Here is a 19,749-nt window from a genome sequence, read left to right on the forward strand (position 1 = left end):
AGGAAACTGACAGACAAGACAAACCAGGTAACTTATGATATTAAACAAAGTCCCAGCTTTCAAGCTGTGTAGTTATTAAAGAAATTCAAACAATAAAAACCGTTTTGTGGCTCTTTAATATGTCGTGTGACCATGGTCGTGACAGATTGCTGTAGCGCCTCAGCTCAAGAGGCTCGTTAACCGATCATCTTTTCCTACTAGTCCATTTATAGCGTCAAATAAACATGAATGAACATGAGAATGAATGTTGTTTCAAACGCATAGAGACGTCAATAATCACAATTTTTCAAGTTTAACTCCACCGAGGTTAATCTTCTAACTACTGGCTGCTTTGTCGGACAAAATGGCGGATGCGGCGTTCTGATTGGTTAGATCGCTTGTCAATCAAACTCCCGGCGAAGGGTCAATTCAGAGCCATATAATGAGAGAGTCGCGACAACTCCATAGACTCCAATGGAACGGTTTTTTACAGCAATGGCGGCTCGTGGAGCCTCTCAATAGTTCCCGGAAGTAGCAGCCGCGCCGTAGAGTTACAGCAGAACAGACCGCTTCTGATGTACTTTTAAAAGGTAAGCCGTTTAAATTATAAGATTTTATATTGCTGATATTGCTCACTAAATAGTTTCAAGGGATGTTATCAGATAGTAGATTAGACAATTGTTTAAAACAGCTTTATTCATCGTTGTGTAATTGGAGGAAAAGGCTTCTAAACGGAGTTAAATATAACTTTGGGGCTTGTGGTGGGTGAAAGTGGTAAAATGAGAATATCCTTATTCCTTATTAAATGTACAACCCAGGTGAAAAAATACTAGGCCTATAGTAAATAGTATAGTGTTTTTTTACATATAGTAAATTGTAGAATACTGTATATATTATAGTATTTACAACACTTTGTAATGAATGCTACAACATACTGCAGTATAGTGAACTGATACTGTAATAAATACTGTAGTATACTTTAGTTTTTTACTACTTTGTGATTCTGTTGGCTGTCTATTATGTCAGTTTATAAGTGAGATAAAAAACAATGCTTAAAAGCAGCAAATAATATATATATATATATATATATATATATATATATATATATATATATATATATATAATATTATATTAGGCTAAATGGGAAATCATACTAAATAACAAAACTGTATATTATATTATATACTACTACTGTATTTAATTTCTCCCGTTTTTGTCTCCTTTTATCTTGCTTTCAATACAAGCACAAAGGGGATTCAGATCCTGAAGACTCCATTCAATGATGCTGTCACCGCCAATCTCTGCTCCACTTGGGTAAAGTTGGTTTTATATTCGCACATTCGGACTTCTGATAAATTCATACTTTCCAATAAATGTGCAATAAATTAATGTTTGCAAATTTTAAGTAGCGACATGATATTGACAACCAACGATTGTCAACTTACAACATTTTTCACAGTCGATCAAAATAGGCAAGTATTGTTTTAATGGCATATTTACTTGTGAATGTCCACTGAATGTCCAATGTAGTGTGATTAACAAGGCGATGTCCGAATGTGCGAATATAAAACCAACTTTACCGAAGTCTCTGCTCCTTGGATTTTGCAAGCTTTTCCTTGCACCTTATTTTTAATAAACCTTTAATAAACATAAAAGTTCCCAGTGTTGTTTTTGTTAAAAAAAGGGCAGATACACCTATATATGATTAACACACAACTTGGCACACAATCTTTAGCTCTATTTAAATTGCTCCTGCTGACTTGAACATAACTTTCTCCTTTCCGTGTCAGTGGGGAAACCATTCATACTCCTTTCTCTGATCAACTGGATCATCCTCATGCAGCACTGCAAACCATAGCGGAGACTACAAGAACATGTAGGAAAGGACAGACGAAATGCTTGACATGCAGTTTATTAGAAATGTATAAATCCATTGTACTAAATCAGTGCAAAAGTCAATGTGTGTGTATAATCATGTTTTGTTTTAGAATTAAATATATTGTGTATGAATGTATATAGTAATACTTGAATGGGGTGCATAAGAATTGTTCACATTAAGATTAAGTGAAATTTAATTAATTAAATTTTACATTTCAATTGTTTGCAATGGGTTTTTTAAGGCAGTCACCTGCAGGTCTCCTGTGAAACCACAGTGAACATGACATGATTTCCCTTAACTAACATACAAGTTTAAAAACATAAAAATACTTCAAAACAACTGCAACACGGTCTTTAACAAGGTAATGTTAGCCAGAAACATGTTAACAAGGCAGGCAACACTGGTTGAAAACACTATATTAGCAGGTTTTTATCTTTTAAAAACAACATTGCTGTAACTACATACACATACTACAGTCACATGTCGGTGTATTACAAACATATTGTAAACCGATGCATTTATTGACTACAAATGACCAAAAATCACGGTTCTGTCTCTCTAATCCTATCATTTTGAATTGCCGCCGACGCACTTCCTGGAACTATCTGAAGTCTACACGAATCACGTGACGATCAAGCGTTTTGAACTTCCGTTGTCGCAACTCTCTCTCTCTATGGCTCTGGGTCAATTAAGCTCTGTAGGCCTATTGCACTCTCTGCTCCTGGTCCACATGTTTTCTTAGTTGTGATTCAGCTGGGCAGATTCACAGATAAAGAGGCAGAAGATGTTAAAATCATTCAAGCAGTTTTTGGTGAGGAATTCTCCACATACACCGTGTATGGTTCATTTCTTGGAGATTGACTGAAGGGCAAGAACAGTTATACTTTTGTGTGGAATAATCCAAAACTGCTCAGTTTCATCAAAACACGATACCATGTGTTCAACAATGTATATGCTCTGTTCTGGATGGTCATTTGCCATCATGAGGTCCCCTGGTTCTGTAAACTACCTGTACTTTACAGGGGTGGGTCACTTCAGGCCTCGTTTTACACTGTGTTCCCTGTTGTGAGTGTATTATTATATGTAAAAGTCTAGACCCCGAAAAAAAAAAAAATTTTCAGATGTATTTTTTAAGAAGAAAAACATATATTTGGGACGTCTTATATTTGGAACGACTCTGTAATTTCTAAACTTGTGCACAGAAACGTCTCCCCTGAGAGCTGAATGAGACACTGGCTGCATATGAAAACTTAAAAATGCTGCCTTCGGAGGACATATTCAAAGGTAGGAAGGCATCAAGGCACATCCAAATCTTTCAGATCTGTGATCTAAGTCACTTAGTTTGACCACAATTGATGGTCAACCCTTTATCAGAGGCAAGATATAACATTTTCCAAGGACAGTCAACTCTTTCCCAGAGGCGAGACACCGTCAAATGACATAATGGTCTTATTTTTTCACAGCACACCTGTTGTTTTCTGAAAATGACACTGACTTTACAAAAACTGCTCAGTGGGCCACAAGCTTTTGCATTTGACCTTTGTAATAATTATTTCTCACAGTCATGTAGGCCATAAGGCCTTAAAAACACATTTAGATTTTATAGTTGTTTAAACTATTTCTACAATTGTTTTCTTTAGGATAAATAAAATATTTAATCAGTCCTTTAAAACAAAAACAAAACTAAGACTGTCAAGCTAAAACAGTGACACATTTACTTACCCTCATGTCATTCAGTACCTGTTTGATTTTCTTTCTACTGCAGAACACAAAGGTTGTGGTTATTTACATTGTATGGACAAAAACACTGTGACATTTCTCAAAATGAACAGCCATACAGATTTGGAAAAAAATGATGGTGAGTAAATAATGAGAGAATTTTCATTTTTGAGTGAAATATCCTCATAAGCAAATGCAGCAGAATAGACCCCTTTTAACAAAGTGAGTAAATATTTCAATAAAAACACAAAATGATTTGAGTGAGAGACAATTGAGCAAACTGTTTTGTATTTACATTTTCAATTTGCCTACAATAACATGAATAAAACAAGCAAGAATATTTTTTTCATTATTGAAATCCTTAAAGAGAATATGTTCGATCTTGCTCACACAGTATAGCAGCACATACATTATTATCCTCAAGGATTAATTTGCTTATACATTATGTTAAGAATTTCTAATTCATGGGAAGAACATGTAGAACTTTGTAGTCAAAACTATCACAAACTCATAATAAATTCTGCTATTTCACAATACTGCACCAACCTACATGACTGAATGTTTGGAGGTATCAGGTGACAGAAAAACAAGACTGTGCAGGTGATGATTGAGGCTCCTCCCCTTCACAGATACCAGGTATAAAGAACAGTTCAGAAAGAATGAAAGTTGAAACTCAAACAAAGAAATTCAGACCAGCAAATCTGCAATGAAAGGTAGGATTCAACTTACAGAAGTTCATATTTAATATACATTTTAGCATTGTATGTTAATTCAATTATACACTAATAGAAATAAACTATAAATTGGCCTAATGCGAATGCATAATATTGACAGCTTGTTATAAAATCTCAAACTACAGCAAAACACATGCAGTCTGAAGAACAACTTAATGCATCCAAGACCTGGTTTTTCTATCTCTGCGATGCTGTTGCACATGGTTTACGGGTAATTATCACTATCACAATGAAAATATCATTGCTTGTTGTTTTGACTCTTTGACTCTGTAGCTTCAGAATAGCTTGTAGTACCAGTAAAACAAAAGTAGCATTATTGTTACATGCTTCTTACCAAAAATCACTGACAGTCTTTCAGTATGAAAATCCCTTAGGCACTGATGGAACATTCTAAATATGTTGTTTGGAGTGAAGATTGTCCTTTATCAGACATTGGGTTTCTCCTTATATATGGAGTTTTTTCTGAGCTGTGTACAATTTCAGGGTCTATGATGGTTACGACCCTGGTATAAAATCTATACATGCCTCTTCAACTGTGGCTTGATGATTTACACAGTGACAATGAACAGTATGGCTAACATAATAGGAGTGTGATTGAGAGACACTAAGTACCTTTTGTTTGTAAGTTCTTTTGTTAGATAAAGGCATATTACAAAAGACTAACAGGATACAAAGTGAAACTGAAGGCAAATTAAAACATTATTCCCTTTTGTTTGAAACATTTTGATTAGAGTATAGGGAAATACTGAAGAAACACCTGGAATGTTTCCTAATAATAAAAAAAAAGTTTTTCATTTCAGAAGTGAATGCAATATTTGCTTAAAAAACAGTGAAATTATTTAAAATTCTCCCCTATGGTGACTTAATTGTGAATGTTGATTAAATAAATAAATTAAAATTAATATTATTTATATACATTAAAAACTATATGTTCAACATTGTAATACATTGCAACATGTGATGAGACAAAAAAAAAGTGAACTGCATAACCAGAATGACCCTGATAATTCTTATTTCTTTCCCTCATAATTGTTGTGGTAAAAAGCAAAATAACAAAAAATTTCTTATGGATCAAACCTAAATTTTTGCTGTATTTTTAAAGAGTTGTTTTAAATCACACCTATGCAATTCAATCACTGAATGAAAATTATGTATTTATACACAGTTGAGGACACCTAAGACCAACACTTCATTCAATGGTGATCTGGAAGAAAGAGAGACTGGTAAAATTGTCAATATCTTAGATTGGTGGTCCTTTTCCAACTGTAGATGTGTTTGTGATCTGTAACCGAGCCTTGTTAACTGAAATGGTTTTGAAAATTATTATTCTGTTATTTGTTTGTTTGTTTGTTTGTTTAATTAATTATGACATGATAGATAATAATAGAAAACAGAATCAGTAAAATAAGTCTTGGATGTAATGATTCATGTTTTCTAACAGAACCAAAAGGTGAGCTCCGGATTGTCCTGCTTGGAAAGACAGGGATTGGGAAAAGTGCAACAGGAAACACCATCCTGGGAGAAAAAGTCTTTGAATCAATTGGTTTAGCTTCATCTGTCACTAAAGAATGTAAAAAAGAATTTAGGATTATTAATGGAAGGAAAATTTCAATTATTGACACACCTGGTCTTTTTGACACAGGTATGGACAAAGAAGAGGTAGAGCAACTGATTAAGTTGTGTATATCTTATTCTGCCCCAGGTCCACATGCCTTTCTAATTGTTGTTAAACCAGAAAGATTCACAGAAGAAAATGCAAAAACAATACAATTAATTGAGAGAATATTTGGTGAAGAGGCAAGAGATTATACTATGGCACTGTTCACTCATGGAGATCAACTAGAGCAGGACATTAAGACATTTATCTGCAGTAATTCCGCATTACGAGCATTTGTCAGGAACTGTGTGGGACGCTATTTTGTGATTGACAATAAGAAGCAGGATTCAGCACAGGTTATGCAGCTGCTGGACAAGATTGATGAAATGGTTAGTGATAACTGTGGTGAATACTACACCAATGACATGCTTCAGGAGGCAGAGAGAGCAATTGAGGAGGAGAAACAAAGAATCCTGAAAGAGAATGAAGAGGAACGAAAGAGAGAAGAGGCGGCTCTAGAGGAGGATATACGTCTAAATACTAAAAACAAAGAACTAGAAAAGCAACTAGAGAAAATGAAAAAGGAGTTAGCAGAGATCCATGAGAGACAGGCAAGGATTCAAGCTGAGAATGACAATTTGTTCATCCGTTATCATCCACTTAAATTTCTTGTGGATTTTTTCACATTTTGGTTTTTAAAATAAACATTTAGTTTTGTTTTATTATCCCTCACTAACATATATCTCAGAACTTAAGAAGGCAACAATTTTGTTTAGTTGACACCTCTGTCACAGCAATTATCCACTTCCACTGACATTTCAAATCAGTTTCAGTGTAAAAATGACAGTGAGTTTTACATTCAGTCCTTTTTTAATTCATGACATTTTCATAAATAACAACTCACTGATAATTATGCTGTTCCCCAGAACTAATATGGGTAATCATAAGTTCTTTGCTTTTGAAAGACTTTTAGAAAGAAACAAATCACAGTAAAGTGACACATGGACCTACAAATTGTAAAACTGCATTTCCTCTAACCTGCAATAATACAATAAAACTCACTAATCTGGAGAGAAGATCTCCAAGAAAGAGCATGAACACCCCTTCCCCAAACTTATCTATGAGCCCCCTCTCTCTACTCCTGTCCATTCACTTATACTGAAAATTCCAACACGATCACATGAGAATGCGTATCAATAGTACGAGTTTGTAATCTCGTAGAATATATACGCCAAAATGAGTTTTGGCGTGCTTATGGTACGCAGTTTTTCGCGTGCATATGATACGCACTTTATGGAGTATTATACATACGAACCCCCCACCCCCCCACCTAACCAAGAGCGTATCATATACACGCCATAAAGTGCGTATCATATGCACGCGAAAAACTGCGTACCATAAGCACGCCAAATCTAATTTTGGCGTATATATTCTACGAGATTACAAACTCGTACTATTGATACGCATTTTCGTGTGATCGGGCTCGAAAATTCACCAATAATATCTATATAATACCTATGATGTATAAATCTATTGTTTTTTCTCTTTCATGTTTGGCATCATTTTATGTCTCAGTGTAATTGGTAAAAGCAGTCTTCTGTTCTGCTGTTGTGGGTGGTGTCTCTTCAAGATTTTGTAATAATCATGGCTCCTCTTCCTTGGGGCACGAGAGTAAGTCCAACAAATTAAAAAACCATATGTAATAAATGTTACATATGTAATAAATATTATTTTGTTCTCTTCAGGGTATTTAAGGGAAACTGTCAGAATAGTCTTAGGGGAAAATCTGTAACCAGAAAACCCCCATGCAGCGCTGTATCAGTGTCTTAAAAACACTCACACATCACTGTGTGTGCATTTCTTACTCATTCTTTGAGCAATTGATATGTATTTATTATTTCTGAATTGGCTTGTAATTGTTTAATTGACATTATACATTTTTACCTGACTAATAAATTTATATATTTTATTTATTCTGTATTATTCTGAAATCATAATGACCAGTAATTAAGTGGAGTGTGGTGTTTCTGTAAATCTGCATCTAGGATAGATTAAACTGAAGGCCTTATGAAAGGAACATGTGGCACATCATCTGGGACCTTTTGATTACTGACTATCACTGACTTAGCAAGTTGCAGGATTGTGACTAAGAGAACTATGTTTTTGTACAAACAAGCATGGAGCGGTTCAACTCAAATGTATTAGTAAACCCTGCTCCCTCTAGCTAAGATCAGGTGAGTTTGTATCTGTGAGAACACGACCAGGGGTGCGTTTCCCAAAGCGAACTATGGTCGCAAGTTCCGTCGTTACCAATAGAGTTCAATGGGACTTACGACCATAGTTGGCTAACGATGCTTTCGGGAAACTCACCCCTGGCCGACACGAGTCTCTGTGCGATATATTGGGTCCCTAATAAACATATAATTGAAAGTATGCGATACACAGAATGATCAAATTTCTAAATTAATACACAACCAATACTTATGATTATTTCTTAGAAACGCAATCTAAATGTAATAATCATTTAAAATTGGAGTCCAATTAAGCATAAAACTAGGATAAAATTGAAACTAAATTCGAATAAATTAAGTGAACTTCACAGAAGTGCTGAAAAGACCTACACACATTATAATACATAATATTCAAACACAAAGCAGATTTGTTGATTATGTGATGGGGTGTGTCATATAAATCTCATGAGTAAATCAGTGGCATCAGGAAACACTTTGTGCAAGATGGTCTTTTTTAAATATACATTTCCATATGTTGAACATCACAAAAAAGCTGAACTAGATCAAATGTAAAGTTAAATGTCCTCAAACTTTTTTTTGATCTAACAAGAGTGTAGGGGTGTCACACACACGCCAGGCTCCACCATCAGCCAGTCACAGCGCACCCAATCACCAGAGTACTAATCACTGGCACCTGCACCCCATCAGCACTCATCAGTCACAGTATAAAGGACTCACACTCAAACACACTCACTGTCTGGTCTTGTTTGTATCATACTTACCTGTATGCTTACCTTAAGGACTCCAGACGATTGACTTACCTGTCCCCAACATTCCCTCGTGTGCTTCTCCATCTGTGTGTGAGTGTTCCAAGTCTCCAGCGTCCATACTCTCCAGCGTCATTCAAGCTCTTCACTCCTACGATCACAAGAAGGACAGTATTACCACTCTGCATTACTCCATTCATCTATACTTCACTTTATACTCACCTGCACAACTGTTATACTCTACTGGTATCAATAAACATCACTGTTTGTTTTACTCCTGCCTCCGACCCTTCTGTGTTGTAACAAGGGGGAGATAAAAAATGTAAACTGCTATCTTCTACTAGCACTACTACTCATCTTTTGTGTAAAACTCAAAATAGTGTTTTCTATTTAATGATTAAGCAAAGTAGAAGTTTACACACTTTGATAAAAATGACTGCTTCCAATATTCTTTAACTAATTTCAGATTTGTAATATTACTTAAATACTACTTTAAAGATGCAGGAGGTGGAGATAGAACAATATTTTATGTGAACAGGTAAAGTTACATTTAATTGTCATTCAACTGTATGTGTAGTACATGAGATAATTAAATTGCACTACTCTTTGTAGGTCCTGGAATTTACATAAAACAAGACGACTGAGAATACCACAAACCATAAAAGCTTAAACATTGTAGGTCAAGACAAGGACTAACAGAGGCAACAAAGGGCTATATACACAGAGAATATAATGATTAACTAAACTAGACACCGGTGGAAATAAGTTGTAATGGCCAGCACAATTGAGCCATGACTGAGCTGTGCAGAGAAACCCAGGCCAGGAACGTTTATAATTATACCGTGCCAAACCTTGCTCAAGAGGAAATGCAAATGTTCTTCAGTGTGCTCATAATTGTTAGTCCCTATGGTGGAAAATTATTGTTTTTGTGCATTGCTTTTAAAACAGTTAAATAACCAATATGTTTATAATGAGTGATTTTTAGACACATTATTGCAAGTTACTTTGTATGTTTTTGCTTTGGCAGCAAAAATAGTCCACAACAGAACAGTTGCAACAATGATTTAACCTGTTAACTGTCACCCCCCACTTTTTTTTTTTAGAAAAGAAAATGCACTATCCAAATTAAAATGGTTGTAATTCAAGAATACTTTGGAGTATAGATAGTAGAGACAATAGATAGTATCTTGTTTTAAAGATGAAATTTGGCAGATTATTGTAGAAGTGAAATAACTTATGTAAGTGAAACAGAAAAAAAGTTATAGAAGTTTATGAAAATGTAAAATGTAAAAATATAAAATTTTATATTTTATATAAAATATATATTTTACAAAACAAGTTTTACTCTAAAACTGCAAGGAAATCAAAGCCAAAAATCTGAACAAGTTGTGTTCCAAATTTCAGGTTGATATCTCAAAAAATGAGCTTTCAGTAAGATTTTGTTTGGCCGCAGTACCACACTTTTTCACTAGATGACAACCAAGCTCCATTACTGACCATATAAAGGCGCCTCCATTTCCATATGGTTTGAGTGATCTAAATCATATATTTCCATCAATTTCATACAATTTATGAAGTAGACATCCTATATAGAAGTAGTATGGGAAGTTTGGCAGAATTTGATATGAATTCAGCCTCTAATAAACATAAAAACAACATGTATGTGGGTTATAGATCGCCGCCACAATCATAAATGTATTTTTTTTTTTCTATTAAAAACATTTTCAGACCTTTTTTTTCTCAAAAAATTGAATGGATGTTATCTTTTGAACTCTTGGCATGAAAACAAACGTTTCAACCAATCTTTAATGATTTTTCATGTTCATCGCTATTTCAAAATAAAGGTCTGAACATGCCTTATGAGTATGAAAATATGCTTGTTGCAGATTGATAAATTACTGCTCCTCTGTAATTTATTTTGAAAATCAGTCACCAAATATGAAAACTAGAGATTCTAATCTTTCAAATGATATATAGTTTGTCAAGATTAGTTTAGGTTTAGTATAGAATATTACTTTTTTAAATATGTAATGGCTGTGGGCCAGTGACAGTTAACAGGTACACACAACATTGTTTCATGAATGATTAATAAATTGCTTTAATACATTGTTAGCTAACTGCATGATTTGTATATGTACATTTCTGAAATTACATAATTTGGACCAGATCACTTGAAATTGTAATGTTGAAATGCATTTTCTCTAAAAATATATACACATTGTATTGGTTGGAATAGCATATTCAGAGGTTAAGGTTAGATTTAAAAAGTCCATAAAGATTCATAAACCTACAGGTTTTCAACAAGTCTATAAACCTTATTCTTGATGAGCCTACTGTGTTTTGAATTATGGCTGGCACTTTCGGTTTGGGAACTTCCATTGAAAAAGACTGAAACTAATCATTTCAAATCATATGGTTGCCCTACAAATAAAGCTTATTCATTAGTTTGACTGAATGAGCTGTCAATTTTCCTTCATGTTTTAATTTCAGACATCATGAGAATAACATAACTTTTGGTATTTTAACGTGACATTGTAATAACAAGTATCTATGGCAAAAGCTCTTCTCATTTGCTGCATTTTTTCCTCATGATTATATTTTTTTCCCCTTTGCATTCTGCTGTAATAGTATGAAAAAGGACAACATATACTGCACATTTGTGCTCTGTTCTCCCGATTTAATTTACGATATATCCCATTAATAATTCACTGGAATGCACAAAGAATCTCTTGTTTTTCTCCTCAAATCCTCTCTCTTTCTCTTTCCAGGTTTGTTTTCACAGGTAAATACAATTTATTATCTGTCAAAATGACGAAAATCTCTTTGAAATAGTATCACGCAATGCTGAAGTTAATGAACATTTTTGACTAAGGCAACGTTTGTTACATAATACAGATATATATTACTACTGTGATATTTCACCCATCCATTATTGCTGTGGAAAGAATAACACTTGTGGGGTTATTTATGGTCTGTTGAAAGTACCTCTTTGATGCTTTCACATTTTTAATTGTCCTTTAAATGTTCAATGCAGGGTGAGTAGAATAACGTCATCTCTTTGTAGCTTTTTTTTTTTTTTTTTTTTTTTTTTTTAACATATTGTGTTCATAGAGTGAGCCTTTCACCGATTGTTTACAGCTTAACTGAGGTTACACCCAGAATTCAAGCAAAGCGTCATGGGGTGTAGGAGTAAGGTGGATAAAAATAAATATATATATATATCATTAATTTTGCCTAAGTTTACTCATAATGAACTTTTCAAGAGTAGTAACCAGAAACTCTGCAATTATGTTGAGAAATTTGTTGTTTCTCTCAGCTTTCTCTCTTGCCTCCCTCTCTTGTCTTTCCCACAGCTCTGTAATGGCCTGTTTCAGAGACTGCTTCATATTTGATTTTTAGAGCTTCCAGTTCTCTGCACCTCTGCTCTTCGTTTTCCATTAAGATTCGCTCTTTCTCCTCTTGAATTGAAATCTCTGCCTTCTCAAGCATTTCATTGGTATAACAGCATTCTCCATTCATAGAAATCATCTTGTGTATTTTTTCAAAAAGTTGATCAACCTGCATGGTATTCTTAGCCTCATTATTAAGAACATGATATCGCTTCTGGCATTTCTCAAAGAGTATCTTCAAATCAGGATTGCCAGTGACAAACTCTTGAATATTTCTACCCTCAAACTTTTCTCCATGTGTAAACAAAATCATGGCGTGCTTACTTGCAGCTTCTCCAAAGATCTTGAGAAATATGTCCACTGTGTCTCTGTCCTCTTTCGTGAACCGGCCAGGCTGAAGCACCAGCAAGAAGATGTGTGGACCGGGAGTAGAAAGGGGAATACACAGCTTAATTCTGTCAACCATCTCCTCTACAGTAAAGCTTGGGTCAAATAGGCCTGGTGTGTCAATAACAGAAACCTTTGTGCTGTTAACATTCTTTGTAGCTTTCCAGCAAACCTTTGTGACAGAGGATGTTTTTTCCTCACGAAAAAACCTTGAATACTCCCTAACACTTGACGGGTGCTCCATTAAACCTTCGTCCTCAGTTAGGAACCTGGGTGTGCTCTTCGATACCAATCTTTCATTTGAAAGTCATGTTTCTAGTATCTGTAAAACCGCCTTCTTCCATCTAAAAAATATATCTAAATTACGACATATGCTCTCAATGACAAATGCGGAACAGTTGGTTCATGCATTCATGACCTCAAGACTAGATTATTGTAACGCTCTACTGGGTGGTTGTTCTGCTCGGCTTTTAAATAGACTACAGTTGGTCCAAAATGCGGCAGCTAGAGTTCTTACTAGAACCAGAAAGTATGACCATATTAGTCCAGTTCTGTCAACATTACATTGGCTCCCTATTAAACATCGTATAGATTTTAAAATCTTGCTACTTACTTATAAAGCTCTAAATGGTTTAGCTCCCCAGTACCTAAGTGAGCTCTTAATGCATTATAGTCCTTCACGTTTATTGCGATCTCAGAATTCAGGCCAGTTGATAATACCCAGAATATCAAAATCAACTGAAGGCGGCAGATCCTTTTCCTATTTAGCACCTAAACTCTGGAACAATCTTCCTAGCATTGTTCGGGAAGCAGACACACTCTGTCAGTTTAAATCTAGACTAAAAACACATCTCTTTGCTCTTGCATACACATAACACATTATCAATACATTAACATTTTTCAAATCCGTTAAAGGATTGTTACGCTGCAATAATTAGGTCGGCCGGAACCGAGAACATTTCCTATAACACTAGATATTCCTGTACATCAGAATAAGAATGGCATCTACGCTAATATCTGTCTCTCTGCTTATCCTGAGGTTTGCCGGGTGCTGGATCCAGGCCGTATCCAGATCAGATGGAGAACCTGTGTCTGGACCTGACTACAACGTAGCCCAGGAGACAATGGGCCTACAGATCCAGTTCTGGCTGCATCTATAATTCAGATTTTTAATCCCCGTATCCGCTTACATATATTTATATATAATCTATTTTTAATCTCTATAATAAAAATGTATAATTCAGATTTTGATCTCCATATCCATTTACATATATTATATATATCTTCCAAGGGGTTTTTTCCCTCCTAGGACTTTTTTCCCAGTGTTAGCACGCTGGGTTTTTCTCCTAGGGGGTTTTTTCCACCCCTGGGAGTCAGCCGACATTGGCTTAATGTAGCACCATCTTGTATATGTTACATATTACCACGCTTGTTTGTACAGCTTATTTTTAACCACTTCCCTTTTTTCTGTGCTTCTAATATGTAAAGCTGCTTTGAAACAATTACCAATTGTAAAAGCGCTATATAAATTTGACTTGACTTGACTTGAGGATGATGACAAATGCACTTTAAAAAAACTGTCTCCAAGAATGGTGTTTCCAGTGGCACTTTTTCCAACTCCAGTCTTCCCCAACAGAACAATCCGGAGCTCATCACATGGATTCTGCTGCTCTTGCACTGTATAAAAACAATGAACAAATAAATTGTTAAGACCATTTTGTTTGTTTATTTATGTATTTATTTATTTATTTATTTATTTTAATGAACATCAATGGGAGGTTTTTAAACTTTAATTCTAAAGCTAAACTGTTCAACAGTGTCCTAGAGTCACCAAATATAATTGCATATAATATGTATAATCAATAATAAACTGTACATTAAACTGAGATAGCAGAAAATATGACAACATAAATTTACTCTTAATATACTTAAAGGGAAAATGCCTACAGAAAAACACCTTTTGGTTCAGAAAAAAATAGCTAATGAGAATAACTACCTTTAATTCCATGTTTCAAGCACAGCTGAAATCAGTTTATAAACATTCATCATAACATTAATACAGTAATGTTTATGAAATATAAAATCTATAAAAGACAAACTTTCTGTCAATCTGTTTAATAACACAAATATAAAAATGTCTACAAACAGTATCATAAGTAAAATTTTATATTCTTCCATCAACTAGTAGATACAATTTCAAACAGCCATGCTCAGAAAGATAGAGGACATTCATGTGTTTTAAAGTAGATAAAACTTTACAATAGAAATTGACTGTATATAATTCTTACCCATTTAAAACAGTGATTATACATAATTCTTTCCAAACAAGCAATGTTTTAAAGGCACATTTGTGTATCTACAAAAACGCTTTTCCTTTGCATTACCTTTGCAAATATTTTGCATTCAGACAACGTCAAAATAATCCCTGGTAACATGGATCTGCGAAAATGACTAAAAGCTGTATTATGGAGGCCAGGCCAGTAGTTGGCGGTCTCACTTTGTAAAGAAACATGTAATATGTAATATGACAATAAGGTTAAAAACTTGTACTTTGAACTTTAAAAAGTTTGCATTTTCAGGCCCCCAAAACGATGTTGTCATGTAAATTAATGACCAAAAAGTTTTCCATTTTTAGTTGAAATCGGTGTCATGTAAACACCCCCTATCAAAATCTTCTACATAGATGTAAGTCTCATTAAAATAATTAGCAATAATTAACAATCCCTTCTATATTGCTGTCATTTAGTAACTATTTTTTCATCATCAATTTCTTTGCAAGAAAAAACAGTGATATGCCTAAACCACCAGCTAAACACAGTTTTCCTTTGTTGTTCTTGTTGAATAGATCATGCAACATTTCCAAGAACGTTTCACTTTGAGTCACATCTGCTTCCACCTTTGTTACTATCTTATCAATTGGAGAACTTGGAGCACTTGGAGCGCTTGGAGCACTCAAATACTCTGGAAGTTCACTCGGTGTTGAAGTTTTGGCAGATGTTGTGTACATTAACAGGGCTGCAGCAGCAGTAGTAGCAGCAGCAGCAATATAGAAGTGCCATGTATTCCAGGACTTTCTCTGCTCCCTAACGTAATGTTTTTTGTTTCTCTTTCCCAACTGACAGTCCACTTTCTCAAAGAGCTCCCTGACCTGACCTGTGTTTTCTCTGTCAGTATTATTGAACATATGATATTGTGATCCGCACTTTTGGATGAGTTTCTGCAGGTTCAAATCCTCACTTACAAACTGGACTAAACTTTTATTCTTAAGTTTGTCTCCATATGTAAACAGTACTATTGTGAATGAATTCACATTTGAGCACAGCATCTTCTGGAGAGTGTCCATCACCTGTCTTTCTTGCTCAGTGAAGCGACCCAGCTGAATAACGAGGAGAAAAGCATGGGGTCCGGGTTCACACAGGGTCAAGGCTCTCTCCAGCTCCTGCTGTACATTTGTATCACTGTTTAATAATCCAGGAGTGTCCACAACAGTCACTTTCCTCCCACAGACTTCAGCATCCCTCAGTTCACTCGTTGTTGTGAGAGAAGTGGCACTGATGTCCGAGCGAAACTCTTCTCGGCCCAGTATGGTGTTTCCTGCTGCACTCTTCCCGACTCCCTGAAGGCCGACCAGAACCAGTCGAAGGTGCTCCTTCACTCCTGGAAAATGGAACTTCATTTGTTCAAAAAGAAAGTAAACTCAAAACCCAAGGTTGGCATTCATAAATAGTTTTCTGTATATTACCAAAAACATAAGTATGTCACAAATACTTAGATAGTAAGAATATGTTTAAAAAAAAAAAAAAAACACGAAACCTTTTTTACTCAATTATTTTTATTAATTTGAGACAATTAATCATTGCATTTTAGCTCTTAAGAAAACCACAGTGACCCAGTATAAGTTTTTCTTTTAAATAGCATTGAATGTACAGACTTGAATGTATTTTGGTGCCAAAGAATATTAAACTCTGAGTTATTATCCAATCAGAGAGCTTTTCTCACTGAAGAGGGCAGGTTTTTACAGCAACAACAGCAGCAGCAGCACCTCCTACTGCCAAACCAGCTTTTAGAAACGTATTGTTTCTTTCTGCTCTGTCTCTTGCTGCCTGTTCACACATCTTTTCCTCCAGCATAAGTCTTTCCTTTTCTTTTTCTATTGCTCTCTCAGCTGCCTGTAGCATTTCATTTGTGTAAAACTCTTTATCATTTACAGTCATAAGCTGCTCTATCTGTTCAAACAGAGTGTTGACCTGGTTTGGTTCATTTACTTTGTTGTCAAAAACGTGGTATCATCCACTTGTAGTGTTGACAAACTTCAGCAAATCAGGACTTTCTTTAACAAACTCATGGATGCTTTTCTGTCCTCCCCTTAACATGTCTCCATGACTGAACAGCACCATGGTGTATTTTGATGCATCTTCACCAAAGATTTTCTGAATTTGCTCCACAGTATTTTTTTCCTCTACTGTAAATCTCCCAAGCTGCAAAACCACGAGAAAAACATGAGGGCCTGGAGCTGAGAGTGATATGCACAGTTTAATCTTTGCCTTAATGACATCATTGTTCTCTGTTGTGTCAAACAAGCCTGGAGTGTCAATAATGGCAACATTTTGCCCATTGACATTTCCTCTGGCCTTATCACAGTCTGTGGTCACAGAGGAGGGGGACAGTTCTGATTTAAACTTGTTCTCTCCCAGGATGGTATTTGCAGCTGCACTCTTTCCTACTCCAGTCTTTCCAATCAGCACAATTCTTATTTCATCACTCTTCAGATTCCTTTGCACTGTTAAAGGACAAGGATATTATAACATCTGAATTCACATTTATTATGGGATGGAGAACATTTTCTCAGTTAAAAGGAGTTTTTATGTAATGGCACTGGTTATATATATATATATATATATATATATATATATATATATATATATATATATATATATATATATATATATATATATATATATATACAGTTGTAAGAAAAAGTATGTGAACCACTAGCAGAATCTGTGAAAATGTGAAATATTTTAACAAAATAAGAGAGATACAAAATGCATGTTATTTTATGGTTAGTACTGTCCTGAGTAAGATATTTTACATAAAATGTTTACATATAGTCCACAAGAAAAAAAAGCAAAAAAAAAAAGCTGAATATATTCAAATAACCCCATTCAAACTCCAAACTATGTGAACCATTGATTCTCAATACTGTGTGTGGTTAACTGATGATCCATGACTGTTTTTGTGTTTTGTGATGGTTGTTCATGAGTCTCTTGTTTGTTCTGAGCAGTTAAACTGAGCTCTGTTCTTCAGAAAAAATCCTCCAGGTCTTGCAGGTTCTTCAGGTTTCAAGCATTTTTTTGCATATTTGAACCCTTTACAACAGTGACTGAATGATTTTGAGATCCATCTTTTCACACTGAGAACAATTGAGGGACTCAAACTCAACTATTAAAAAATGTTCAAACATTCACTGATGCTCCAGAAGAAAACACGATGCATTGAGAGTCAGGGGGTGAAAACTTTTGAACAGGATGACAATGTCACAATTTTTCTTATTTTGATTAAATATCAATGTTTTTCATTTAGTACTGCTCTTCGGAAGCAACAGAAAATACTTGCATGTTTCCCGGAAGAAAAATTAAGTACAATTTACCTTGATATTCAAATTCAAAAATTTTCACCCCCCGGCTCTTAATGCATCATGTTTCCTTCTGGAGCATCAATGAATGTTTGAACCTTTTTTAATAGTTGAATTTGAGTCCCTCAGTTGTCCTCATTGTGAAAAGACGGATCTCAAAATCATTCAGTCACTGCTGGAAAGGGTTAAAATATGCAAAAAATGCTTGAAAACTGAAGAGTCTGCAGGACCTGGAGGATTTTTCTGAAGAACAGAGCTCAGTTTAACTGCTCAGGACAAACAAGAGACTCATGAACAACCATCACAAAACAAACAGTCATAGATCATCCAGGTAAACACACATAGTATTGAGAACCAATGGTTCTAAATGTAAACATCTTTTATGTAAAATATCTTACTCAGGACAGTACTAAATAAAAAAATAACATGCATTTTGTATGATCTCTCTTATTTTGTTAAAATTTTTCACATTTTCACAGATTCTGCAAGTGGTTCACATACTTTTTCTTACAACTGTATTTATTAGAGATTTTAGATGTTTAAAGCACCAGTTGTTTTTAAGGTAATTTTCTTTATTTCATAAATTCTATACCGTATACATGTCAAATAAATTTCTGGATACATAAAAAAGCTGTTATATCATATTCTCACTCTTCATCCATTGTTGCAGCTCTAACATGCTAATATCTTTTAATGAATTGCTTCACATTTGAATGCCACACATTAAAATCTAATAGTAAATATGTATTTAATATAAATATTAACTATATCAATAAACAAACACAAATAATTACTATATGCCAACTTAGCAAAAAAAATTGTTTTCAAAATTTCAAAATGTTCAGTTTTTTACACTTTTTAAAATATGTAAAAACTACAGATGTGTCATGATAAAAATCATGAATTACCTTTTTTGGTTTCCATGGTGCTATATTGAAGTATAGATGGGTATATTTGTTGAAGGTTTTTTGTTTTTGCTGAAGATTTTCTGTCCTGTGACAAAATAAATATTTCAGTCTCTCTTTATATTCTGCCTTTTTAAGCCCTCCCATATCAATCACTCTGCACCAGTGTCGAGGCTAAAAAAAAGGTCCCTCCCTAATCTGAGTCGAAGACATATGATACAAAAAAGATGGTCTCAGGCAACAACAGTTGAAAAAAAAAGTTCATCAGAATGAATTTTAGCTTCCTAAAACTACGAGAGAGGTGTCTGCTAAGGACAAACTGATAAAAGTCCAACCAAAAATGGGTTGGACTTTTAAAAGCTACATATGAGAGAAAGTCATTTAGAATCAACGATTCATTGCAATTAATCAAATGTTTCTAATGCAGCATATAAGAATATGATGATCGTTTATGACAAAATAATTTTCTAGAATGACTTAGCATGTGAGAGAGACATTTAAATTTAAATGTATTTGTTTAGCAAATG

At 34.6% G+C, this 19,749-nt stretch overlaps 1 protein-coding gene and 1 pseudogene across 1 annotated transcript; one reads left to right on the forward strand and one right to left on the reverse strand.

Moving 5' to 3' along the window:
* Nucleotides 1-4,060: 4,060 nt before the first annotated feature.
* On the forward strand, nucleotides 4,061-7,113 carry LOC125271423 (GTPase IMAP family member 7-like). Its single transcript, XM_048195493.1, has 4 exons — nucleotides 4,061-4,290; nucleotides 4,437-4,522; nucleotides 5,477-5,534; nucleotides 5,753-7,113. Exons 1-4 carry the CDS (start codon nucleotides 4,284-4,286, stop codon nucleotides 6,610-6,612), a joined length of 1,011 nt encoding a protein of 336 aa, XP_048051450.1. The 5' UTR covers nucleotides 4,061-4,283; the 3' UTR covers nucleotides 6,613-7,113.
* Nucleotides 7,114-12,130: 5,017 nt separating this feature from the next.
* On the reverse strand, nucleotides 12,131-19,427 carry LOC125273142 (annotated as a pseudogene).
* Between the last annotated feature and the right edge of the window lie 322 nt (nucleotides 19,428-19,749).

This window comes from Megalobrama amblycephala, linkage group LG7, assembly GCF_018812025.1.
Source record: "Megalobrama amblycephala isolate DHTTF-2021 linkage group LG7, ASM1881202v1, whole genome shotgun sequence".
NCBI lineage: Eukaryota > Metazoa > Chordata > Actinopteri > Cypriniformes > Xenocyprididae > Megalobrama > Megalobrama amblycephala.